This window comes from Staurois parvus, unplaced genomic scaffold (genome assembly GCF_062004578.1).
Source record: "Staurois parvus isolate SC_StPar_1 unplaced genomic scaffold, SC_StPar_1.0 ptg000538l, whole genome shotgun sequence".
In the NCBI taxonomy this organism is placed as follows: domain Eukaryota; kingdom Metazoa; phylum Chordata; class Amphibia; order Anura; family Ranidae; genus Staurois; species Staurois parvus.
In genome coordinates this window covers 8,912,297-8,939,567 of record NW_028318334.1, presented here as the reverse complement: position 1 = coordinate 8,939,567, position 27,271 = coordinate 8,912,297, and the positions used below count along the sequence as shown (strand labels likewise).

Below are 27,271 nucleotides of genomic sequence, written 5' to 3'. Positions count from 1 at the left end.
TTTGGTTATATATTAATTTGGGTTATATTTTTTTTTTACTAAAAAGATAACAGAATAAATTTTGGCCAAGATTTTTGATAAAATATTATTTATTTGCAAAATTTTATAAGAAAAACACTTTTTTTCAAACTTTTTGGACTTTTTCATTTACATAGCAAAAAAAAATAAAAATCCCAGTGGTGAATAAATAACACCAAAATAAAGCTTTATCTGTCTAAAAAGAAATGCTAAAAAATTCATATAGGTACAGTGTTGCATGACTGCGCAATTGTCAAAGTGTGACAACGCTGAAAGCTGAAAATTGGCCTGGACTGGAAAGGGGTGAAAGTGTCCGGACTGGAAGTGGTTAAAGCGGAACTTTCCCTTTTGGATGGAGCTCCGCTTTAACTGACCAGATCAATATCCCAGGAGTTCCATTGACTTGATGCTATACTCTGATTAAAAAGTGTTAATTTTTTTGGAGGGTGTGTGTGTAGATATATATATATATGATTTATTCCACTTTTTACTTGGTATGAAATGTATTTTCTGAGGTAATAAATAGAACTCCTCATGTTCGGGAGGCAAGCCTCACTCTACACCTCACACTGTTCTCCAACAGGCTACATGGCTCTACCCTCCGCACTCCTTCCCTGAGGTATCCTCTCTCTCAGTCCTCCAGCAGTCTTTGCTCCATACCCCATCATGCACCGGGCCCGTCCCTCTCGTCTCGTTGGTGCCCGGAACGCTGAGTGTGGGAAGATGGCGGCGGAGCGGCAGGCTGGTGCCGGGACGGAGGAGAATAAGGAGAATGAGCGGCCGCTGGCAAGGAAGGCGGGAGCCCTGGGAGACACTCTGGGTCTGGAGAGTATCCTGACACCGTGGGGTGGGGAGGAAGGAGAGGACCGGCCGAGGGACACTCACAGCCCTGCCGGCAGGAGAGCTGACGTGTCAGTCAGGGGATGAGAGATGAGGGGCCCCGGAGGATGGCCGGTCCTCTGCTGACACTCAGGGAGGAGGAGGAGTGACATTTGGCAGATTCTGGAGAAGACAAGGGGGCTGAGGGGCCCAGGCATGAGATGAAGGGGGTCTGACATATGGCACATCTGGCACTATGGGACCCAAGGGCCCCACATCTGACAGAAACCTACGAGCTGAAGGCATGGGGCTAGAGGGCCCTGCATATCACTGAAATCAAGATTGATGGGGGAGGTGAAGTCATGAGACCTGAAGTCCCTGCATGTGACAGATCCCTAGGTAATGGGGGAGAGGGGGTCATGGGACCTGAGGGGCCCCACAGCTCTAAGATAATGGGGGAGAGGAGGATATGTGACCTGAGGGGCCCCACAGCTCTAAGATAATGGGGGAGAGGGGGTCATGGGACCTGAGGGGCCCCATAGCTCTAAGATAATGGGGGAGAGGAGGACATGGGACCTGAGGGGCCCCACAGCTCTTGCTAATGGGGTTGATGGGACATGAGGGGTCCCACATCTCTAGGCAATGGGGGAGAGGGGTCATGGGACCTGAGGGGCCCAACATCTCTAAGCTAATGGGGGAGAGGAGGATATGGGAACTGAGGGCCCCACAAATCTTGCTAATGGGGTTGATGGGACCAGAGGGGCCCCACATCTCTAGCCAATGGGAGAGAGGGGGCTATGGTACCTGAGGGGCCCCCACATCTTTAGCCAGTGGGGGAGAGGGGGCCATGGTACCTGAGGGACCCCACACCTCTAGCCAATGGGGGGGAGAGGGGGTCATGGGACCTGACAGGCCCTACATCTCTAAGCTAATGGGGGAGAGGAGAACATGGGAACTGAGGGGCCCCACAAATCTTGCTAATGGGGTTGATGGTACCAGAGGGGCCCCACATCTCTAGTCAGTGGGGGAGAGGGGCCATGGTACCTGAGAGGCCCCACATCTCTAGCCAATGGGAGAGAGGAGGCCATGGGACCTGATGGGCCCCACATTTCTAGCCACTGGGGAAGAGGGTGCCAAAAGGACCTGAGGGCCCCCACATCTTACTTAATCCTGGGTTAATGGAGGAGATGAAGGCATGGAGCCTGAAGGGTATCACACTCAATAGATACCTAGGTAATGGGGAAGAGGAATGCATGGGACCCAAGGGCCCCCACATCTGACATATCCCTGAGATTAAAGGAGGAGGTGTGGGGGCCCTTGGGTACCATGCCTTCGTCTGACATATTCCTAGGGTTAATAAAGGGGGTGAAGGCATGAGATCCAAAAGCCCTCACACCTGATCGATCCCTAGGCAGTCATGAAGAGGAGGTCATGGGACCCAAGGGCCCTCACATGTAACCGTTTCCTAGGTAATGGGGGAGAGGAGGGCATACGACTTGAAGGACCCACATCTGACAGATTAACCCCGGGGTTTATGGGGTCCGTGAGTGCATGAGAATGGAGGGTTTTCACATGACAGATATCTAGGATAATGGGGTGGAAGAGGGCACGGGATCTGAGAGCCCCCATGTCTGACATCCCTGGATTTAGTGGGGGAAAGGAGGGCATGGAACCCATACAATGGACAGATCACTGGACTGATGGGGAAGAATGGGCCCCAGGAACTATCACATTTCCATCTTTATGTTAACGTGTGAGAAAGGTATGGGAGTTAATGGGTTCTAATATATGGAAGATCACTGTGGCCATAGTGGGTTTGTAGGGCATGGTAACTGAAGGGGTTCCAACATCTGACAAATCATTGGCCCTTTGCTAACCTGCAGGTGGTTATAGGGGAAAGGAGGCTATGGAAGCCGAGGGGGGCAACATATGGCAGATCTCTCGCTGTCTAATTGCAGGAAGCAGTGTGGCATAGAAGGTGAGGGACCCCAGCATCTGGCAGACATCTATGGGTCTGCTGACATACTGGATCCTTTGGGGGAGAGGGACACATGAAAATTGAGTTGCCCTAACATTGGGTAGGTCTCTATGGACATGCAACAAGTTAAAGAGGAAAGGCAGGTAAAAAAACCCGAGGACCCCCAATATCTGACTTCCATGCCTAGGTGTCTCTGGAATAAAACGTTCTCAGCTACTGACCCAGGCATGCAGATTAAAAAGTCAGAGCTTTCCACATCAGTGATTGAGAAAATACTTAAGGAATTGAAATATGGCAGCCAGGGAACTAGCATTTTCAGATTGAGGTCTATAGTCTTTCACTTCAGGTTTCCTTTAAACTGGACGAAAAGTAAAAAAAAATGCTTCTGTTCCAGTGGTCCAGCTCCTGTGAAGTCCCTCACCGGCTCTGGCATCTTCTCCCTGGCTTCTTCCAGGTGCTGGTCATTGGCTGTCTTGATTGGGTGGTGCGGGGTGACGTCACTTCCACATATGCACAGGAATGCAGTCGTCCTGGCATACACAGTGTAAACTGAGCTCTACATTCTACAGAGGATTGCTACCATTTGTTTTAACTTCCTCTTTAAATTGTATTTTCAATTTTACAGTCAAATTTGAAAAATCCTCTTTATTTGTAATGTGTTCCCATTCACAGGGCATACTTAAAGGTGAAAACATTAGCAAATAAAAAACAATTAGCATATACAGTGGGGATCGAAAGTTTGGACACCCCAGCTAAAAATTTGTATTAATGTGCATAAAGAAGCCAAGGAAAGATGGAAAAATCTCCAAAAGGCATCAAATTACAGATTAGACATTCTCATAATATGTCAACAAAAGTTAGATTTTATTTCCATCGTTTACACTTTCAAAATAACAGAAAAAAATGGACACAGACAAACAAAAGGTAGCAATCTGCAACAAAGTTTGTTAAAATCCTTGCAATGTACATAGACCACCCAGAGGGGATTGTTTTTGTTTTTTTTTTCTTTATCGTACATCACAGGACACAGGGCAGACCATAATAATGACTATGTGGTTTATATGCCACCGATAGGCGAATGGACACTGACTGACCAATCGGAGAGGAAGTCCTCCACTATATAACCCCTCCTACATAGGAAGTACTTTTTTCGTAAGTGTCTGTAAGGTGGATGGTCCCTGAAGTGTTGCATGTGCTCTTGGAGCATACCTAAAGGTACAGAATGGTTCCATTGTAGAATCAGGGACTTTCATTAGATCCATTCGGAAAGCTGTTAGCCCAAATGGATGGTACCTGAGCCTCGCTGAATAAGAGGAATCCTTAGGGTTTTAGCCTGTAATGCAGCCTTACGGCGCTGGACTCTGCATAATGGAACCCTGTGCAGTATAATACTGACCAATATGCTTTCCTGTGGGGTGCTGTACAGGTCCGAGGCAGTGGACCTACATTTTGGGGACTGAGTCCCTGAAGGGCTGCATGACAAAGCCCGCTGTGATGGGTGAAAGTTGGACTCCTGTTATGATTCAGGGTCCTGCGGTGGGAATGGTAAGCTTACATTTGCAGTATTTCTTTGAATAATCTGACTGCTTATTCTCCCGGTGGCCACTGGGGGCAGTGTGCTGTTGGTCTGGTCAGGCCATGCTGTGTGTATCTCTAAAGAAGGAGTATTGGACTGCAGTTTCTCCTCCAGCCCCTAAAGGTCATGGGGTGCCGCTTTCTATAGCCTATACTGGTGCAGTGGAGGCAGGAAATAGCTAGCTTGTGTGTGTAATCCCATGTGGCTGGTGGTTTGTGGGTCTCCTGAGAGGTAGCTGAGAAATGGAGCAGTCTATGCCTGGAAGATGGTGTGTATTTCCTTTGGGGGTATTACAAGACAAGACATGATTATAGCCTGCATAGTCCCGGGGGGCTTGTACAACTGTTTTTTTTTTTATACACCCCTGCCAGGGGTGTTCGTGCACTTAAAGGAGTTGAGTCTCCAGAGTAGCTTGCATTTGATCTGCAGGAACTTATATTTTAGCTGCACTGAAGCAGCATGGAGGCTGCATTCAGGGTGTTTGCCTAGAATGGAACTATGCAGTTCTTTGAAACCATACGCTTGTACAAAGCGGGACAGTTGCAGCATTGTATTACATTTTTGCATGCATGCCTTCATAGTTTTTTTTTTTTTTTAACTATATTGAGTAAACTGCATTTGTACATGCATGCGTGCCTGATGCTTAGGCGGCGTCCGTGCATACGTGCCTGATTCCTAGGCCGCGTCCGTGCATGTGTGCCTGATGCTTAGGCCGCGTGCGTGCATGCGTGCCTGATGCTTAGGCCGCGTGCATGCGTGCCTGATGCTTAGGCCGCGTGCGTGCATGCGTGCCTGATGCTTAGGCCGCATGCGTGTCTGATGCTTAGGCCGCATGCGTGCCTGATGCTTAGGCCGCGTGCGTGCATGCGTGCCTGGGCGGCGTCGGCGCATGCTTGCCTGGGCGGTGTCGGCACACGCGTGCTGGCTGCCTGCCTGGGCGGCATATGCATACCTATGAATACGTGCATCGCACGAAACGCGTCAGGGGGGCAGCAGCAGCAGGACACCTCACCACCATTGGTGGACACCTGGAAAACGTATGGTCAGTAAACTTTTTATCTATAATCTTTTCATGTACCCCACACCTACCAACCCTGAATAAAGATATCTGAAGCAGTATCACACTATGAGGTCTCTTATTGGGCACTCTGTGTGAGTGCTATCATTCGCAGTGCCCATCTGGAGGATTCTGGACCCTTGGTGGTGATACCTGGTAGCAGTTCTGATGATCTTACTTCTGTGGAACCGGGATGGTGATCTGGGGGCAATCTGATCTGGGATCTGATGATCGTTTTATGGCCTGGTGACGCAGGATTACATATTGCGTATGTTAAACGCACATCTGGTGAGTGCGTTTTTCACCTATTTGTGTGGTTCACACTTATCATCACACCTTGGATCAGGACGTCCACTCACCTGAATTAGGATCTCTCCGCGATCCGCACTATTATATCGAACTATTTGAATTCACAGATCACCATTGGGGTGATATCACGCATGTGTACAAATTCACACAAACTCACACTAATATATTGTGTGTATTAACTGTGTATTATTTAGCGCTGCACCATTCTATGTGATATATATGCATACCTGATGCTTAAGCTGCATCCTTCACTTGCATGAACTGCATAAATTGCATACTTATGTGATCTGGGTACTGGTATAATTTGCATACTTACATGCCTATGTACCTCCATAGCTGCATGCTTGCTTGCCTGTGCAATTGCATAACTGTAGACATATATGGATATGGACATATATCTCTTGCGGGACTGCATAGTTGGGTGACTATAGTTTTGTGTTTTTTGTTTTTTTTTTTTACTTAAAGGGTCCCAAAAGAGGTAGCCTGCAGAGAGGCAGGTGCACTACCCTCTGATCTAGTACCCTCGAAGGGGAAAGGGGGGAGTAATCTGGCAGTGTTTGCATTTCACAATAATTAACCAGTGATGTCAGAGGTGTCTGGGCCACTGTGTTTGTCATTTCAGCTGTTCTGGTGGTGGAGCTGCAATAGACTACGGCCGCATTACCCTGTAATCTTGTCTTAACTCAGAATCTAATCATGGTCAAGACCTGCCTGGTGTAAGCTTTTCCCCTCCGGAGTCTGAGACTGCTGTGTTTTGAGAATTCTCTTGGGCAGAGGATGCTAGGGCAGTCTCTGAGGTGATTTGAGACACTCAACAGGTTTGCAGGCCTTAAACCAAATGGGTGAGGTCTATCCTAGATCTCAAAGCACTAGACATAAGTCTAGGCGTCCTTCTGTTCCGGATTGGATCGATCCGATCAGTGGTGGCTGCTCTGCCAGACATACATTTTGGGTGTCGATAGTTCTTAATGGCTCATATCTTTCTATGCCATTTTTTAAGCTTATTAAGGGTTCTGTGATTGCTCTAGAGAATCACCATTTTATTGTTTTGGGGCAATCAAGTGCCAATAATTACTTGTGAGCTAATATGGTGAAATTCGAAAAGTATTATAAACAAAATCATACAAAAAAACAACCTCCTAAATATGCACAAATTGGTTCGCTAACACCCTACACCAACTCATGAATAGTGTTAATAGCTATATATGATCAAACAATGGTGCTGTGCTCCCATGCTAATTAATTATTGTACTAAAAATGTGTGAATACATAAAATTATACACCATACAATTGGGTCAAAAAAACAGGAATTATTTAAAGTAATCCCCTAAAATAAAATTAAATAAATTAGTGACCAAACAAAATATCTATTAACAATATCTCATCAAGTGTCCAAAAATATTTATTAAAGAAAAGTTCTCCTTTCATGAAATATTAAGAAAAAAATGGATTTATTCCAACACATAGATGGCTGCGGGAAGAATAATGCTCTATTATGCGCTCACCTCCTTTTCTAGCCCAATATATAGGCTAAAATAGCTGTTTATCCTAAAAGGATAGATGTATATACTGTTGCTCCTCAATTGCTGTGGATGGTTCCACGCTGTAACCTGCCAATCCTCCACCTGGTGTCTCTCCACTGTATAATATCCTATAGTAATCTGAGGATGGATGGATTTTCCTCCTTCTCACCTCCAGGGGTCTATTCCTCCTTCTACCCACTCCAAAAACTCCTCTGCTGCCACGTCCATCAACCTCTCCGATCTCCCGGTGGCAAATTTGAAATTTAAAAAAAAAATTTTTTAAAATGATTATTACATAGTAAAACATTGCTGTTTCAAACCATTTCACATACATTTTGTCCCTACTGCTTTGTCCTGTCCCCTGCCTGCATTTTGACTGTTCTTTTTGCCTGGAAACTTAGAAAAGTCCATGGTGTCCAAAAAGCGTCCCTTTATGTCAAAAGTGGTTTTAGACCAGCTAGAGAACAGCGATAGTAAATCAGAACCACTTGCAGAATTGAGTGATAATGATTCGTGGGGAAATTTGGCATCAGACACTGAAAACGATTCTGTGACTTTGCTTAGCGATGTGCGAACTATTTCCATGCAAAAAAATGGTACCGCTTTCAGCACCAAAAATCTGAAATAATCATACCGTCAGGGAGGTTAACGTTCCTTTGCTTGGGGAGCAGTTGGTTTCAAGTTTAAAATGAAACGTAAGAAGCAATAGGTATCCTTCGGTACATCTCTGCATGAGGAAATGATATCTACATTGAAGCAGTTTCCTTTGTACAGTTCCACTCCAGGTCTTTTGTAGAGGAACATTCTGTCTGTCTGGATTATGAAGGTCTAAGCATTGGATTACCAGAAGGCTTTGTCCCTGGGGTATTGCAGAGTCCAAATTGGTGGTTTGGAAGATAGTAACCATTGATGCCAGTCTCTCTGAATGGGGGGGGCAATTTTAAAGGTGGCTACTATTCAGTGGACAGTTGTCTCCACAGGAAGGAATATGGCCCATCAATGTTTGGAACTTCAGGAAAGTACGCCTGGCGCTGAAATATTGGATGAACCCGTTGTACAGGTTGTGGTCAGGTTCAGTCCGACAATGCCACATCAGTGGCATATATCAAGTACCAGTGCAACACCAGGAGTCATGCAGTTCAGGAAAAGGTGACCCACATTCTGTCTGGGCAGAACAGCATGTGCTCTGTCAGTAATACATATTTTTCATATTCCAGGTATAGGAAACTGGCGGGGGGGGTTTCCCCAGAGGTCAGCGGTTGATACAGCGCGTCGTTGGAGGGCTTCATTTTTAGGGTTTTACGTTATGCACTAGTATGCGATGCGTGCTTAGCGCATTATGACATTATCTTGCAGGGGACTTTTTTTTTTTTCCCCGTCTGCGGCTTACTACCATTTTAAGGTCAGATTTAGTCTATCTTTTCCCAGAAACCATTGTTCTCACTCCTTGATTGGGACTTTGTGCACTACACTGTGAATGTTTACGTGTTATGTGCAATTAAACCATGGCAACATCTAATGTTTGTGTAGTATTATGTTCAGCAGACTGTGTTCTTCTATTGTTGTGACTTAGATGACGTTCAGAGCACATTTTATGCCCAATTCATGCAAAACTCCACGTAATCCCAAGGGGTTCACATACTTTTTCTTGCAACTGTATAAGGTAGATGTTATCCCAGTTTGGCTGCATAAGTTGAAATATGCTTTTTGGATATGGATTGAACTTGGAACTGTGGATGCATTAAATAGTTTACAAATATATGCATTATCGTGCCACCATTTCTTTAAGGCTCTATCCGCAGCGTTCATGGACTTTCATGGATTGTGTGTGTGAATACCCACTTTCTATCAGAGCAGTATTTCTATATGGGCTGCCTTCTAACAATGTGGTTGCTACTGCAGGGCAAATTCAGAGGGCACCATGAGTTTCGCCCCCTCATTATTTCCTTAACTCAATATACAGTCCTTCAGATTATAAAGGAATCCCAGCAGCAGCATGGCATGCGACATGGAGACTTCCAGAGATACAGGTGAGGCCACTGGTAATATACTGCGATGTATTTGTCGAGAAAAAAGTGTGGTATAGGGATATCTTCCCCTTTGTTGATTGTTTGTTAACCACTTGCCCTCCAGAGGATTTACCCCCCTTCCTTTAACTGAAAATTGCGCAGTCATACAACGCTGCACCCAAATGAAATATTCATCCTTTTTCCCCACAAATAGAGCTTTCTTTCAGTGGTATTTGATCACCTTTGCAGTTTATTTTTTGCACTATAAATAAAAGACCAACAATTTTGAGAAGAAAACAATATTTTTGACTTGCTACTATTAAATCTGTCCAGTAAAAAAAATTTTAAAAATCAAATTTCGGCATAAATTTAGGCCAAAATGTATTCTGCTATATGTCTTTGCTGAAAAAAATCCTAATACGTGTAAATTAACTGGTTTACGTGAAAGTTATAGCTTTTACAAATTGCGGTATGTACAGTTAGGTCCATATATATTTGGACACAGGCACAATTTTCATACTTTTGCCTCTGTATGCCACCAGAGGGCCCAAAGACTGCTATGCAGAGCCATACAAAGCCATGTGCAGGAGCCAACCGGGGAGAGATCTGCATTGTATGTAAACAATACAAGTCTCTCCCCTGTAGGAGATACTCAGCGATCACCAGGTGCCGGCAAGTAATCAGTATTTCTGCTATAGGGTGGCGCCGAACTGGTTAAAGTGTATGTCAGTACAGAAAAAAAAACTCATACCATAGATTTCTGTAATACATTTCCCCTTGTTTTACTCCTTTTAAAAACACTGCAAAGCACAGAAAGATACCTGCAAGAAGCACACTAAGCTGCTAATGTCCTTTTTTTGGGCTTTCCACACACTGCTCTTCAGTGTGCCAAGTGATGTCATCCCTGAAAAGTTACTCTTTGCTGAACTACTGAATTGCTTCCCCTCTTTTTATCTTATATGTAGGGACTAATTGTTTTGTAATTTAAGATAAGAACTGGGAGTGCCCAGGACAGCTCTGATTTGACATTATCCACAGGTATTTTTGTGCATTTATTAATGCAATTGCCGCACTGATTGGCTGGCCTCTAATGCTGTGTTTTGTTTTGTTTTTGTTTTTTTCAAAGAATGCCACGGCAATTGTAGTGTTTTTACTTTTTCTACATTTGGCCTTATAGACCTTGACGTTTGAGTGGTGGATGTAATGAGAACGGTATTCTTATGGTAGATTGACACATAAGCACACTGTAGAAAACTTCCATTCCTGTATCCTGAAGGAGTAATAGTCACAAGACGTGAAGATTAATGCAAAGGAGTGATTGTTGGCTTGTTCTAGAAGAGAACATGGAGCTTTTTATTACAATAAAGTTGTTTTATGTGCAGCTTTGACAAGTACATCTTGAACCTAAAACTGAACTTCAGAATAGTTCTTAATTTGCAACATACATTTTTAGGGCTCATTCACCTTAAACTGACAGCTGTGCACAGTAGAACCGCAGTTTTTTTTTTATTCGTTGTACAAACTGTACAGCACTGCTGTGCATGCGATCTTGTCCAGTGCGTTGTGATAAAATGTTTTTAACCTTTAACCCTGCTGCAGGAAAGCGTCAGGGCTCGTAAAGTAAAACATGGCACCTGGCCCGGTCTATAACTGGCTTATGAAGCAAGGACTACATGAATCAGGCAACGCATGTCAGTGATTTTTGCACTCCTGTACCTTTTAAGAGGGGTGGGCTCCCTTTATGTGCACCTGCCCCTGGTCTATCCTTTAAATACATGTGCCTCTATGGGGACTCAAATTTGTAAAGTTAGGACCACAGAATATCAGGGTGCTGTGATGTGGCTCTGGGGCTTACGTATGTATTTGCAAATGTGTTCTAACTAAACCCCTGTTTTTAACGCATACTGTTAGACAGGTTAATTTGGTTGTTGGCAAACTGGCTGGCGAGTTGATGTTTGAACCCCCCCTTTTTTATTTTTCCTTTATTACTGACATGCATCAGGGCTCACCTGTCAGGTGAAAGCATTTGGGCGGCAGCACTGCTGCCCGATTGCTTTCACACAGTGCCAGCCTTCGCTCCTCCATAAAAGCACATGCTTGGAGTGCCTACGCATGAAAACGTTGATTGTGATACACATGTTACATATGACTGCGCACGCCAGAATGAGAGCAATAATTCTAGCACAAGACCTCCTCCTTAACACTATACTGATGACTTTAGGGGCTTTAAAAGCATCACCTATAGAAAATGTGTTTAGAATTGGGTACTGAAGTTTGGCGCCATTTCATGAGCCCATGCAAATTTAAGATTTGACATGTTGGATATCTATTTACTCGATGCAACTTTTTTTATTTTACAAAATAATAGGGTAATTTATTGCTTTTTTTTCTGCCCTAAAATTAACTAGTGTATTTTTTTTACAGAAATTTTGCGGTAATATAATGCGACATAAAAAATTGGAACTGCCACTATTTTATTCTCTAGGGTATCTGCTTTCAGAAAATATATAATGTTTGGGGTCTTGTGTAATTTTCAGACCTAAAATGATTTTTTAAACTTGTGCCAAAAAATGCAAAACGGCTCTGGCAGCGAAAGGAATAAAGGATAAGCCCGACATTGCCCTTTCCTGATGAGCAGCCAATTCGTGCATACACTTAATCCTTTGATCTCCCCTAGATGTTAGCCCCTTCCCAACCAGTGTCATTAGTACAGTGTCAGTGTATATTATTAGCACTGATCACTGTACTAGTTTTACTTTCCCACAAAGTGCTAGTGTTAGATTGACCGCCATATTATTGAAGTCCCGCTATGAGTCGCTGATTACCAGCATACTAGTATAAAAATAAAAATTCCAGTATATATCCCATAGTTTGTAGACACTATAACCTCTGCACAAACCAATTAATATACACTTATTGGGACTTTTTATACCAAAAATATGTAGCCCAATACATTTGGCCTAAATTTACGAAGAAATTTTATTTATTTGTTCATATATAGCTCAAAAAAATAACAACTCCAGTGGCGATCAAATACCACTAAAAGAAAGCTCTATTTGTGTGAAAAAATTATATAAATTTCATGTGGGTACAGTGTTGCATGACCGTGCAATTGTTAGTTACTCATTAGCGCAGTGCAGTATAGCAAAAAATTGGCCTGCTCAGGAAGGGGGTAAAATCTTCTGGAGGACAAGTGGTTAATATAAAACTACCTTTCGGTCCCTTTCACTTGGGCGTTCCGTTTTTTAGCAGCAGTCAAGGATGGATTTTTCTGTGGCTGGACAACTGCATTTCAAAAATCTCTAAAAAAATGTCCTTTCTAAAGTTAGGACATTTCTGACTGATATTCAGCTTTAAAAAACATTTCCCTCTTTTTTTCCCTCAGAGGCTATTGCTCCCGACGCTTGAGGCGTCTAAGGAAAACACTCAATTTTAAGATGGGAAACAGACACAAATTCACAGGAAAGAAAATCACTGTGGAGATGCTGTCTGATAACAGGTAAGTTGATTGACTTTCTCAGTTGACTGACATTATGCAGATATTAATGCAGAAAGTTCAAGTTTATTTGAGAAATAAAATGCAGAAATAAGTCTTCAAATAAAATGATTTTCTTTTGCAGGTATCTGCTAATCATCTTGATGGATGCGGAGAGAGCCTGGAGCTATGCCATGCAACTTAAAATGGAGGCCAACACAGAGCCTCGCAAGCGCTTCCATCTGCTGTCCCGACTGCGGAAGGCTGTCAAACACAGTGAGGAGCTAGAACGACTCTGTGATAGTGATCGAGTGGATGCAAAAACAAAGTTGGAGGCTCAGGTACTAGAATTTGTTATTGTGGTGGTCTATAAAAATCCCTTTAGCTCCATGAGCAGAACCCTCCTATTCCTTCTGTATTGTAATTGTACTGCCCCCCTTTATATTGTAAAGCGCTGTGTAAACTGTTTGGCGCTATATAAATCCTGAAAAATAATTGTAATATTGCAGAACAAAGATAGAGGTGTATGGATGTCATTTAAGAAGCCTTGTCTCGAACTTTAAAAAAAAAAAAAACATTGCAGGTGAACGCACAAAAAAAGGTAATTTTAAATGCTTGCTTGCCTCCTTTTTTTTTTTTTCTTTTTTATAAACAATTTTTTGATTGTTTGCAATGTGGCTCTGAAACTCCGGAAAGGGTCAGTTCCCTGGCAACGGCCACCCTGCCTTTCTGCAAATTATAGCCCTCCTCTCTTCTGGGAGTGTCTAATTGCTCTCTGTACTTGCTGATCACCCTTGCCCATCCCCTCATCTACCTATATAACCTTTCATGCAGCAGCCAGAGGAGGAGTGGAATATTATAGTTTCATTTGAGTGCACTGCTGCATACCCAAGATGGCAGCACCCAGCAGCAGTCTTGGTTTTTTGGATATCTCCATAAGGAAGGCATTTATAGGTCAATATTTTTGATTTTTAATTCTAATCTCGATTATTTAGAAAAGTTTGTTATTACCTTGTCTTGTGTATAATTTCCCACTTTTCTGTAGGCATACAGCGCCTATCTCAATGGCATGTTGCAGTTTGAGCAACAGCAATGGGAAGAAGCAATGAAAGCCTTCAACAAATGCAAGTAAGTATGTGTGGTGTTTGTGTGTGCATGTACATGTGTAATTAAATATTTTTTTAATGTAATCTCCTTTGCTGTCTGTAACTTTGGTTTATCTTAGAACCATCTATGAAAAGCTGGCCAGTGCTTTCACTGAGGAGCAAGCTGTACTGTACAACCAAAGAGTGGACGAGATCTCCCCCAACATTCGTTATTGTGCCTACAATATCGGTAAGGAGACATCTCGTATGAGGTTATGTGTAGTTTATTATGCTGCAGCTGGTGGTTTCCTTCTGTTCAATATTTTTATTTTTTTATATCTTTTTAAGTGTATTAAATACATTTAGAAGACATTGCCAGAAGCTGAAGACATGTGACATTTCAATTACAGCTTATCAGAATGTAGGAATCGCCACCTAAATTTTGGTGCTTTTCTTCTGATATGCCTGTCCAGATAAATTCTGTTTTGCAAACAGTTAATCCACAAGCTCTATCCATGTCCATGGTCAAGTACTCTGAATTTACCCCTTCTTGTTTTACTAGTCCTACAGACACACAAACACCAATTTGGAAGAAAGCAGATAAGGTTACCGAATAGTATCAGATTTCAGAAGCAAATTCTGGCAGAAAATGCCAGACTCTATGTAAAACTAGTGCTGGTGGTAAATTAACCAGAACTTGACAGTTGCAAGACTTTTTAGTAATCGCCAGATGATCTTGCAATAATTTTCCTAACAAAGACCAATATGACATATTGCGTAGTTTTGGGATAGCTAACCGACATCAGCAATGGACTACAGGTAGTTCTCAGCTATCTAGAAAAATGTCATGCACTACAGGCAGTTCTTGGCTGTCTAGAACATTGTTAACCTTTTTTCAGTTAAGACACTCTTTGAAATCATGGACAATTTCAAGGCACCCTCTAAAATTATGGATAATCCCGAGACACCCTTTAAAATTATGGACAGTCTTGGGGGCCCCCCATTCTAAAATGTAAAAAACTATTCTAATAGTTTTATATAACGCAGCAACATTCACACATGTAGGACACCCAACGCTAGAGGTGATTTATTCTTCCAAATCAAATACACTTTTGTACACTGTTTTTTCTCTGTTACTGAGCTAATGTGACCCCAGCACTGACTGAAAGGGGCAGGGGAGAGTGAAACAAGGATGCTGTGCAGTCAGCTGATATCCTCCTTATCTGATGATGTCATTGGTTGTCAGGACACTGGTGGCTAGAAGGTCGTAATGGGCAACTTTTAGACATTTTGCCAAGGCACCCCTGAAGAAACCTCAAGGCCCCCCAGGGTGCCTGGACACCCTGGTTGAGAAAGGCTGGTCTAGTAAAATGTCATGCTTGTCTAAATGTTCCTTTTTCTTCTAGGGGATAAGACGGCTATGGACGAGTTAATGCAAATGAGACTTCGTACTGGAGGTGCAGAAGGCCTGCTAGCTGAAAAGCTGGAGGTATATTTACTGTTCATGTCACGTTTTATTACCTTCAGGACTATCCAATGCAGAAACAACTGTTTGAACCTACTGAGGCTATTGCTTAGGGCTTTTACTACAGGGGACCTACTCTGATTAAGATCCATCACACAATACTTGTGTCAAAGGCTTTTTATACTTTTGTACAGCAAATGTGCAGAGCAGAGTGAGCTTGTTACTTCAATTAAAATGCTATCTGAAGCAGGTAAGGTTGTATTTATAAATGTTTTTTTATGAACATATCGTGGTTTAGAATGCCACATAATGCATTTCTAAATGGAGAACAAAATCCACCCCAGAATACTTTTTTTTTTTTTTTTTCTTATATCCGGTCAAAATTTACGTACATCTGTGAAAACGCATGCACATTTCCATGTTTAATCCATTTGAAAATTCATCAAGTACAGGAAAAATACCTGAGCTGCCAAAATTCCATTGAGCTCCCAAATTCTTCTTTGGGTTGATGAATTAGTGTTTTTGCTGCATTGAATTTCCAACCAGTGTTAGCCCTGCCAGCCAAACTACGAAACTGCGCCTATCATCACCTCTGTTCCTCTCCACATTCATACAGTGATATCTTTTCCAGCAAAACAGTGCTGCTGTTTTGTGTCCCAAGAGCCTGCCCACACACTTTGCAGCGAAGGAATTGTCGGCAATGTAGTTCTGGGGTTGTAATTATGTCAATAGAAACTAAGCTTCCACCAGCTGCCTGTGCAAGAATTTTGGAAGCCTGTTGATGCCACAAGGAGTAGTAATGTTTCTCTCTACAGGAATAGTAAAAGTTATACTGCAACATCATATAGGAGGAGGGAAATCTGGGGGCAAATTTGAGTATGGCATGGGCATAAAGTTTAAGCTCTAAATTGCATACAACATACGATTTACTGCACTGTGGAACTTTACTATATTTGATTGCGTTTAAATTTCTTAAACAGACCCTGATCAGCCAGACAAGGGCAAAACAGGCAGCTACCATGAGTGAGGTGGAGTGGCGAGGGCGCACTATTCCGATTAAAATTGACAAAGTGAGGATCTTCCTTCTTGGGCTGTCAGACACCGAGGCTGCTATTGCTCAGGTAAAGTGTTGCATGTTTTGGCTATCAGCTTTTTGTAAGGCACTTGGGTGATGTTTGCATTTTATCTTTAACCTATTTTTATTGGAAATTTCCACAAGTACAAAAATGCAAGACATATACAAAATTCAAAATGATCAAACGGTCAGATATGTCCATTCTACAAAAATACACAGACATAGTATTTGATATAACCGTACAGGTGAGCGAAGGAGAGAATACTAAGAAACAAAAGCGCTATATCATACATAGTACAATAGCAGATGGGGTAGATATCCAATAATATCTATGCTGTATAACCTGCATAATGTTTCAACCGTATCTTCATGAAGTAGGGCACAGCCCACAAAAAGTCGACTTCCATGAAAAGAAACAGGCAAAAGAAAAAAAAAAGAGGGGGCAGGAAAAACTAGGTCAATTTGCCCATTTTTTTTACACTTCAACTTTGTGGTTGAGGTACTTTTTTGAGAGTGGTTCCTGAAAAAATGAAGGTTCCCCTCCCAAAACATTGGGCTTATATCTCGCGTACCTATCCTAGGGGAGTTGTGTTTGTTTACCAGTAAAATAAAGTTTTAAAAAAGGACACGACACTGAAAAATGAAATTCTTTTTATTTAACTGATTACCTTTTCTGGTTCAATGGGTTTCTGACGATGTCTCACACAGTCTTGGCAGTGTTGGCAGATCAGAGGAAGGAGGAACATAGTCCTCCCTCCTTCCCTCTCATGCTCCAGTTTCAGCACTGTCCCATTTCTCTTGCTGGGTACAGTTTTATGTGCCCAGGGAACTCTTGGGATGGAGTTCCTTATGATGTGATTGTTCATATTTGGATTTAGTCACACACTTGGGTCACACTGAGCTTCCTCTTATTAACATGCAAAACAAGAAGCCCAACTCCTTAATCAATAACTCTGTTAGGACAGCCAGTGTTCAAATCTAGTTTACAACTGATAATGAGATCTGCCAGAACAGTACAGACAATTATAGTAAACATTACCTCCCCAGCCCCCTAATAAGCATTACAGAGAAAGGAAAGCTGAGCTGGATTTTTCAGCGCTAGAATTTTCAGAAAAGACCATTTAGGGAGGCACACAACAATTTTTAAATGTTTTATTAAAATGATTATTATTATACAGGATTTATATAGCGCCAGCAGTTTGTTCAGCGCTTTACAATATAACGGGAGACAATACAGCAACATTATGGTATGTGAATGGGAGCATGTAGCTCATATAAAGTACTTGTTATTCGAGTGTGGCTGCAAAACTAGAAGTACACTTTAGAGTAAGCCAGTCAGCACAAGATAACTTGAAAAACATACCAGCATAGGAAAACTGCATTTTCTTGACCCCATTCTTGAAAAGCCCCTACTCCACTGCTCAGTCATTTGCATGTAATCAACTTGTATTAGTCAAGCTGCCAGAAGAAACTATGGCAGGCTGTGGGGAAGTGGGTTGTTCACACACCCAGACAGGTGTGAACACTTGTAGAGGACGGTGAGCAAAGAAGCTAGAAATGCTAGAAAGGTTAACATGCAGCCTTTTTGTAGATATTCTTTTTCAGGGTAACTTTAAGTTATATTGAAGTAGGTGCCATACAGATGCACTGCTTTTACTTTTAAGTAGCTCTCCCATGTGGACATAGGGAATTACAGACAGGCTTTCCTACTATGTCACCTCTACAGTTGACTTATTAGCAAGCCCTTACCAACCTCTTGCACAAGATCTGCACCTCCCCCTTCTTCTGTGGAAAGTAATCTAAATCTCGCAGTAGATGGCAGATCTTCCATCTTCTGTTTAAAACTGCAGAGCCGCCTGATTGCCTAAAGCCTGGTTCTTGTCAAGAAAATAGATACTGTGTGCAGTCAGACTTTTATTTATTCTAGCAGTTGTGCAGGGTTTCTAACTATGGTTGTGTAGTCCAGTAGGCATCAGAGTTAAGTAGGGTACACACTGTGACTTGTTAGATTGCTTTTGGCGCCTCTCAAAGTAGAGGTGAAAGCATATCCCTGTGTTGCAGATCATGGGGGTGCCGGCTTGTCCTGGTACCAATCCAGAGGGCTAGTAAATGTAAATAGGAAAGGATCGCAGCTACTCCCAACCAGCCCAGGTGAATAAACTATAGAAAGAGACCTCAGCCTACATGTCTCCAGCAAACCACACACCTTGATGCATTTTGTCCCACCCCCCAGGGTCGTAGATCTGATGGGGGTGAAATGCATCAGTGTGGTTTTATGGAGAAATGTAGGCTGAGGCCTCTCTATCATTTATTCACTTGGGCTGGTCAGGAGTAACAGCAATCCTTTCCTCTGTATCTACTAGGGATGCACCGACATTTCGGCCACCGAAACATATTGGCAAAATGCCGATAGGAAAAATTTAGCTGATGCAGGTGCCAATACAGGAGACTGTGTACTGCAGATGTGGACAGCTGAGAAAGGCAGGAGAGGAGCAGTGTATACAGTGACTGGCTGTCAGTATATGTCAGTGCTGGTTTTTAAATGTAGTTACCGGCTTTTTTTTGTTCTTTACTATAGCTCACAGAATTAGCTGTCACTTTCCTCCCAGCTAAGAGAAACAAAGTTTCCTTTTAGTTTCTTTCCCTGAGTTAAAAGAAACAACGTTTCCTTTTAAGTTCCCTCCCGAGATAAAAGAAACAAAGTTTCTCCAGGGAAAGTGACATCTAATTCTGTGAGCTATAGTGAAGGAAAAAAAAGAAAGCTGGCAATTGCATTTAAAATTCGGCACCGACATATCGTGACAGCCACTGAGGGAACCTCTCTGTATACACTGCTGCCCCCTCCTTGCACACACTGCCCCCCACCCCCTCCCCCCTACAAAGTGGACCTGTCACTCATATGCTGTCACATAGGGGACTATTGGTCCCCTATGTGGTAGCGATAAAATTATAAGTTTAAAAATATATATATATTATATTACACACACACACACACACACACACACACAAGAAAATACAATAAAAAATTGGAGCCTCCCCACATACGCAGACATTTCGGTTCGGTTTTCGGCACCAGAATTTTAATTTCGGTGCACCACTAGTATTTACTAGCCCCCTGGGTACACACTGTTATTTTATTGTTCAACCACCTTTCTGAATGGGGAAAAAAAAAAAAAACCTGACATATTCCTGCATCCACACAAGTGAAGTGAATGCAGGAATCCTTGCTGAGCTTTAGTATTCTGACAGCTGGACTTTTCCGCTGCTAGAATACACTGATCAGTGCTGCAGCTGATATATGAAGTTTTTTCATCAGGACTGTTTGACAGGCCCCTGGCCCCTATTTCCTACTGAGTGCCCCCAGAGCAAGCTGCTTGGTATGGGGCACCCAAGCAGGCTCATTTCTGAACTTCTGCTCTGTGTGTCCATTCACACACAGCCGTGGCTTGGTCCCGCCCCCTCTCTCCTCACTGGCTCCCGCTGCTCTCTCAGCCAATGAAGATGGAGAGTGCCTGAAGAGCTGAGGCTCTCGTGCACATTGCTGGATCGCAATGGAGCTCAGGTAAGTATTGGGCTTTGGGCCAAAAAGTGTCTGCATGACCCATTAGTCAGATATCAAGTTATCCTGAATTTTTGAACTTTGACATTTTGATACACACTGTATGTGTAAAGCCATTGACTCCCACTGCTGTCAGTCAAATCCTGCAAAGAGGGGGTGGGGCTGAGCTGCACTGTGTGTCCATAGGCGCGCACAGCCTGCCTCAGGAGCACGCATGTGTACCGCCATCGCACACAGCTTGCTATAGGCACACTTAGGAGAGAAGGAGGAATGGCGCTGCTCTGTGTAATACCATTCCAGAGAACAGGTAAGTATATGTTTTATTTTAATGAAACAATTGCCATTAAAACTGCTTTTTTCCTTTGCAGAACTATTCATCAAGCCCTATGTAATTCAGTTTACATTGTGCTACATGGCTGAGTTCACATTTTGAAGCTGGGAGGGGGGTAGTTGTGGGATGTGGGACTAGTGCTGCCCGTATTTCTTCTTTTTTTTTTTTTTTTTTTTTGTGCCTGGCTTATCTCAGTAGGGTGGTTGGCTGTTACACAGGCTGAGCTGCAGAACGGGGTTCTCAACTATACTCTTCTGCATTTATTGCACTGTAAATAAAGCCCTAAAACATATCCATGTACAACAAATACTTTTTTTTTTCGTCACCTCGCCCCCCCCGCAGCTTCATTCAGCTCACAGGAGTGAGGAAATACCAGGTAGTTCCAGTTAGAGCAGCACATGTGACAAGCCTGGTGTTTGGTTATGTTTGGTTACATAGAGACAGGGAGAGTAGTCTCATCCCCGTGTAAGCTGTGGTTAGTGTGTTTGCAAGCTAGACTTGTGACCACCACACAGGAATATTTGTGCACTGCTGGCAGCTGAGTGGAGCGATGAGTAAGTGTTGGGAAGGCAGAGAGCTGCATATAGGCAAACTTTGTTGCTATATTCCCTGCAGTAAAGTTTCATTTTAATGGTTTGTTTGTTTTACTTGACCTGTGTACAGCTGAATGCCCTGCTGTTTTGCTGATTGTGCATCAGTTTTGACCTAAAAGATTTTGCCTTGGGATTAACAGAATTGCAGGCCTAATGCATTGTAATGCTATGGTATATGTGCAGCTCCTCTTTAAATCTTGCCATTGTCCTATTTTCTATGACTGCTCCTATAATAGCTTGAATGCTACTTTATTCCACTTTATTAGTCCTTCAGATGAAGATTGTAAGACAATATCAATACCAGCATGTCACACCCAGTTGTCTTCCAGGCAAGTTTCATTGGTGTGGAAATTAAAAAAAAAAAAAAAAAAAAAAAAACTTGTCCAAGGGGCTCAGTGGGGGGGCTCAATCTATTTGTCTCTCATGGCAATCTACTTGTCCTGATTAAAAAAAAAAAAAGAAATATTCCCAGGTTAGAAAGTATGAAGGGTTGATGATTTTTAGTAGGCAGATGTGCATTTAGGAATGTATGGAGCTTTTGAAAGCCAAAAGGGCTTTATAGCTACTTAAACTTTTTTTTTTTTTTTTGATTTTGATTTTTTGCTAGAAAATTTCTTCGAACTCTTTAAACAGTTATTATTTTTAAGCAGAGACTCTAGAGCAGTGGTTCTCAACCTTTCTAATGCCGCGACCCCTTAATACAGTTCCTCATGTTGTGGTGACCCCCAACCATAAAATTATTTTCGTTGCTACTTCATAACTGTAATTTTGCAGTGGGAGGACTAGTGCCACATCATTGGTGTCAGTGGAAGGAGTAGTGCCCCATCACTGATGTCAGTGGGATGAATAGTGCCCCATCGTTGGTGTCAGTGGGAGGAATAGTGCCCCATCGTTGGTGTCAGTGGGAGGAATAGTGCCCCATCGTTGGTGTCAGTGGGAGGAATAGTGCCCCATCGTTGGTGTCAGTGGGGGGAATAGTGCCCCATCGTTGGTGTCAGTGGGGGGAATAGTGCCCCATCGTTGGTGTCAGTGGGGGTAATAGTGCCCCATCGTTGGTGTCAGTGGGGGGAATAGTGCCCCATCGTTGGTGTCAGTGGGGGGAATAGTGCCCCATCGTTGGTGTCAGTGGGAGGAATAGTGCCCCATCGTTGGTGTCAGTGGGAGGAATAGTGCCCCATCGTTGGTGTCAGTGGGGGGAATAGTGCCCCATCGTTGGTGTCAGTGGGAGGAATAGTGCCCCATCGTTGGTGTCAGTGGGATGAATAGTGCCCCATCGTTGGTGTCAGTGGGAGGAATAGTGCCCCATCGTTGGTGTCAGTGGGAGGAATAGTGCCCCATCGTTGGTGTCAGTGGGAGGAATAGTGCCCCATCGTTGGTGTCAGTGGGGGGAATAGTGCCCCATCGTTGGTGTCAGTGGGGGGAATAGTGCCCCATCGTTGGTGTCAGTGGGGGGAATAGTGCCCCATCGTTGGTGTCAGTGGGAGGAATAGTGCCCCATCGTTGGTGTCAGTGGGAGGAATAGTGCCCCATCGTTGGTGTCAGTGGGGGGAATAGTGCCCCATCGTTGGTGTCAGTGGGAGGAATAGTGCCCCATCGTTGGTGTCAGTGGGAGGAATAGTGCCCCATCGTTGGTGTCAGTGGGAGGAATAGTGCCCCATCGTTGGTGTCAGTGGGGGGAATAGTGCCCCATCGTTGGTGTCAGTGGGGGGAATAGTGCCCCATCGTTGGTGTCAGTGGGGGGAATAGTGCCCCATCGTTGGTGTCAGTGGGGGGAATAGTGCCCCATCGTTGGTGTCAGTGGGGGGAATAGTGCCCCATCGTTGGTGTCAGTGGGGGGAATAGTGCCCCATCGTTGGTGTCAGTGGGGGGAATAGTGCCCCATCGTTGGTGTCAGTGGGGGGAATAGTGCCCCATCGTTGGTGTCAGTGGGGGGAATAGTGCCCCATCGTTGGTGTCAGTGGGGGGAATAGTGCCCCATCGTTGGTGTCAGTGGGGGGAATAGTGCCCCATCGTTGGTGTCAGTGGGGGGAATAGTGCCCCATCGTTGGTGTCAGTGGGGGGAATAGTGCCCCATCGTTGGTGTCAGTGGGGGGAATAGTGCCCCATCGTTGGTGTCAGTGGGGGGAATAGTGCCCCATCGTTGGTGTCAGTGGGGGGAATAGTGCCCCATCGTTGGTGTCAGTGGGGGGAATAGTGCCCCATCGTTGGTGTCAGTGGGGGGAATAGTGCCCCATCGTTGGTGTCAGTGGGGGGAATAGTGCCCCATCGTTGGTGTCAGTGGGGGGAATAGTGCCCCATCGTTGGTGTCAGTGGGGGGAATAGTGCCCCATCGTTGGTGTCAGTGGGGGGAATAGTGCCCCATCGTTGGTGTCAGTGGGGGGAATAGTGCCCCATCGTTGGTGTCAGTGGGGGGAATAGTGCCCCATCGTTGGTGTCAGTGGGGGGGAATAGTGCCCCATCGTTGGTGTCAGTGGGGGGAATAGTGCCCCATCGTTGGTGTCAGTGGGGGGAATAGTGCCCCATCGTTGGTGTCAGTGGGGGGAATAGTGCCCCATCGTTGGTGTCAGTGGGCGGAATAGTGCCCCATCGTTGGTGTCAGTGGGGGGAATAGTGCCCCATCGTTGGTGTCAGTGGGGGGGAATAGTGCCCCATCGTTGGTGTCAGTGGGGGGGAATAGTGCCCCATCGTTGGTGTCAGTGGGGGGAATAGAGCCCCAACGTTGGTGTCAGTGGGGGGAATAGTGCCCCATCGTTGGTGTCAGTGGGGGGAATAGTGCCCCATCATTGGTGTCAGTGGGGGAATAGTGCCCCATCATTGGTGTCAGTGGGGGAATAGTGCCCCATCATTTGTGTGACTAATACCAACAATGGGGCACTATTTCTCCCACTGACACCAATGATGGGGCACTATTTCCTCCCCCCCCCCGCACTGACACCAACGATGGGGCACTATTCCTCCCCCCCCACTGACACCAACGATGGGGCACTATTCCTCCCCCCCCACTGACACCAACGATGGGGCACTATTCCTCCCCCCCCACTGACACCAACGATGGGGCACTATTCCTCCCCCCCACTGACACCAACGATGGGGCACTATTCCTCCCCCCCACTGACACCAACGATGGGGCACTATTCCTCCCCCCCACTGACACCAACGATGGGGCACTATTCCTCCCCCCCACTGACACCAACGATGGGGCACTATTCCTCCCCCCCACTGACACCAACGATGGGGCACTATTCCTCCCCCCCACTGACACCAACGATGGGGCACTATTCCTCCCCCCCACTGACACCAACGATGGGGCACTATTCCTCCCCCCCACTGACACCAACGATGGGGCACTATTCCTCCCCCCCACTGACACCAACGATGGGGCACTATTCCTCCCCCCCACTGACACCAACGATGGGGCACTATTCCTCCCCCCCACTGACACCAACGATGGGGCACTATTCCTCCCCCCCACTGACACCAACGATGGGGCACTATTCCTCCCCCCCACTGACACCAACGATGGGGCACTATTCCTCCCCCCCACTGACACCAACGATGGGGCACTATTCCTCCCCCCCACTGACACCAACGATGGGGCACTATTCCTCCCCCCCACTGACACCAACGATGGGGCACTATTCCTCCCCCCCACTGACACCAACGATGGGGCACTATTCCTCCCCCCCACTGACACCAACGATGGGGCACTATTCCTCCCCCCCACTGACACCAACGATGGGGCACTATTCCTCCCCCCCACTGACACCAACGATGGGGCACTATTCCTCCCCCCCACTGACACCAACGATGGGGCACTATTCCTCCCCCCCACTGACACCAACGATGGGGCACTATTCCTCCCCCCCACTGACACCAACGATGGGGCACTATTCCTCCCCCCCACTGACACCAACGATGGGGCACTATTCCTCCCCCCCACTGACACCAACGATGGGGCACTATTCCTCCCCCCCACTGACACCAACGATGGGGCACTATTCCTCCCCCCCACTGACACCAACGATGGGGCACTATTCCTCCCCCCCACTGACACCAACGATGGGGCACTATTCCTCCCCCCCACTGACACCAACGATGGGGCACTATTCCTCCCCCCCACTGACACCAACGATGGGGCACTATTCCTCCCCCCCACTGACACCAACGATGGGGCACTATTCCTCCCCCCCACTGACACCAACGATGGGGCACTATTCCTCCCCCCCACTGACACCAACGATGGGGCACTATTCCTCCCCCCCACTGACACCAACGATGGGGCACTATTCCTCCCCCCCACTGACACCAACGATGGGGCACTATTCCTCCCCCCCACTGACACCAACGATGGGGCACTATTCCTCCCCCCCACTGACACCAACGATGGGGCACTATTCCTCCCCCCCACTGACACCAACGATGGGGCACTATTCCTCCCCCCCACTGACACCAACGATGGGGCACTATTCCTCCCCCCCACTGACACCAACGATGGGGCACTATTCCTCCCCCCCACTGACACCAACGATGGGGCACTATTCCTCCCCCCCACTGACACCAACGATGGGGCACTATTCCTCCCCCCCACTGACACCAACGATGGGGCACTATTCCTCCCCCCCACTGACACCAACGATGGGGCACTATTCCTCCCCCCCACTGACACCAACGATGGGGCACTATTCCTCCCCCCCACTGACACCAACGATGGGGCACTATTCCTCCCCCCCACTGACACCAACGATGGGGCACTATTCCTCCCCCCCACTGACACCAACGATGGGGCACTATTCCTCCCCCCCACTGACACCAACGATGGGGCACTATTCCTCCCCCCCACTGACACCAACGATGGGGCACTATTCCTCCCCCCCACTGACACCAACGATGGGGCACTATTCCTCCCCCCCACTGACACCAACGATGGGGCACTATTCCTCCCCCCCACTGACACCAACGATGGGGCACTATTCCTCCCCCCCACTGACACCAACGATGGGGCACTATTCCTCCCCCCCACTGACACCAACGATGGGGCACTATTCCTCCCCCCCACCGACACCAACGATGGGGCACTATTCCCCCCCCTGACCCCAAAGATAGGGCACTATTTCCCCCTCCACCACACTGACATCAATGATGGGGCACTATTCCTCCCACTGACACCAATGATGGGGTACTATTCCTCCCACTGACACCAATGATGGGGCACTATTCCCCCCACTGACACCAATGATGGGGCACTATTCCCCCCACTGACACCAATGATGGGGCACTATTCCCCCCACTGACACCAATGATGGGGCACTATTCCCCCCACTGACACCAATGATGGGGCACTATTCCCCCCACTGACACCAATGATGGGGCACTATTCCCCCCACTGACACCAATGATGGGGCACTATTCCCCCCACTGACACCAATGATGGGGCACTATTCCCCCCACTGACACCAATGATGGGGCACTATTCCCCCCACTGACACCAATGATGGGGCACTATTCCCCCCACTGACACCAATGGTGGGGCACTATTCCCCCCACTGACACCAATGATGGGGCACTATTCCCCCCACTGACACCAATGATGGGGCACTATTCCCCCCACTGACACCAATGATGGGGCACTATTCCCCCCACTGACACCAATGATGGGGCACTATTCCCCCCACTGACACCAATGATGGGGCACTATTCCCCCCACTGACACCAATGATGGGGCACTATTCCCCCCACTGACACCAATGATGGGGCACTATTCCCCCCCACTGACACCAATGATGGGGCACTATTCCCCCCACTGACACCAATGATACTTACCTTGCTGACCCCTGCTCCAGCCTGGGCTCGCTCTCTCACTTACCTGTCAGCTGTCTTCCTTCTCTGGCCGCTCTCCTCTTCACTTACTCCGGCAGTTCCCTCGATCTTCTTAGATCTACGCGCGCTGCCGCTCGGCTCCTCCTCTCCAAGCTCCACCTCCTCGCCGGTGATTGTCCGCCTGTGTGCCTCTCCTGAGCTACAGTTCCGGTGGCCAATCAGCGGCGAGGAGGCGGAGTTGTTGAGGGATCCCGGAGGTGTGGCCAGGTGACAGCAGCGTATCATCCCGCCCACACATCGACTGAGTCAGAGGAGCGGTGTCTTGATTCCTAAGACCATCAGAAATATGTGTTTTCCGATGGTCTTAGGCGACCCCTGGGAAATGGTCGTTCGACCCCCAAAGGGGTCGCGACCCCCAGGTTGAGAACCGCTGCTCTAGAGAGTAGGTGGGTTTTGCAATTTTTTGTCACGTTGTATTTGCGCAGTGGAATTTCAAACACTATATATATAATTTTATTTTTTTTAATTTTAATGCAACAACACAATACATGGGGAAAATATAAAAGTTGATGTTACACCAAG

General features: G+C 45.9%; 1 protein-coding gene across 1 annotated transcript in view; it reads left to right on the top strand.

Annotated features, from left to right (window-relative positions):
• Window positions 1–707: 707 nt before the first annotated feature.
• Window positions 708–27,271, top strand: part of SRP68 (signal recognition particle 68) — a 46,327-nt gene continuing 19,763 nt past the window's right edge. Inside the window, exons 1-8 of the mRNA XM_089690668.1 lie at window positions 708–847; window positions 9,244–9,310; window positions 12,675–12,788; window positions 12,910–13,105; window positions 13,810–13,892; window positions 13,990–14,099; window positions 15,256–15,338; window positions 16,295–16,435. Coding sequence (XP_089546794.1) covers window positions 742–847; window positions 9,244–9,310; window positions 12,675–12,788; window positions 12,910–13,105; window positions 13,810–13,892; window positions 13,990–14,099; window positions 15,256–15,338; window positions 16,295–16,435 — 900 coding nt within the window. The 5' untranslated portion in view covers window positions 708–741. The remainder of the gene's footprint in view (window positions 848–9,243; window positions 9,311–12,674; window positions 12,789–12,909; window positions 13,106–13,809; window positions 13,893–13,989; window positions 14,100–15,255; window positions 15,339–16,294; window positions 16,436–27,271) is intronic.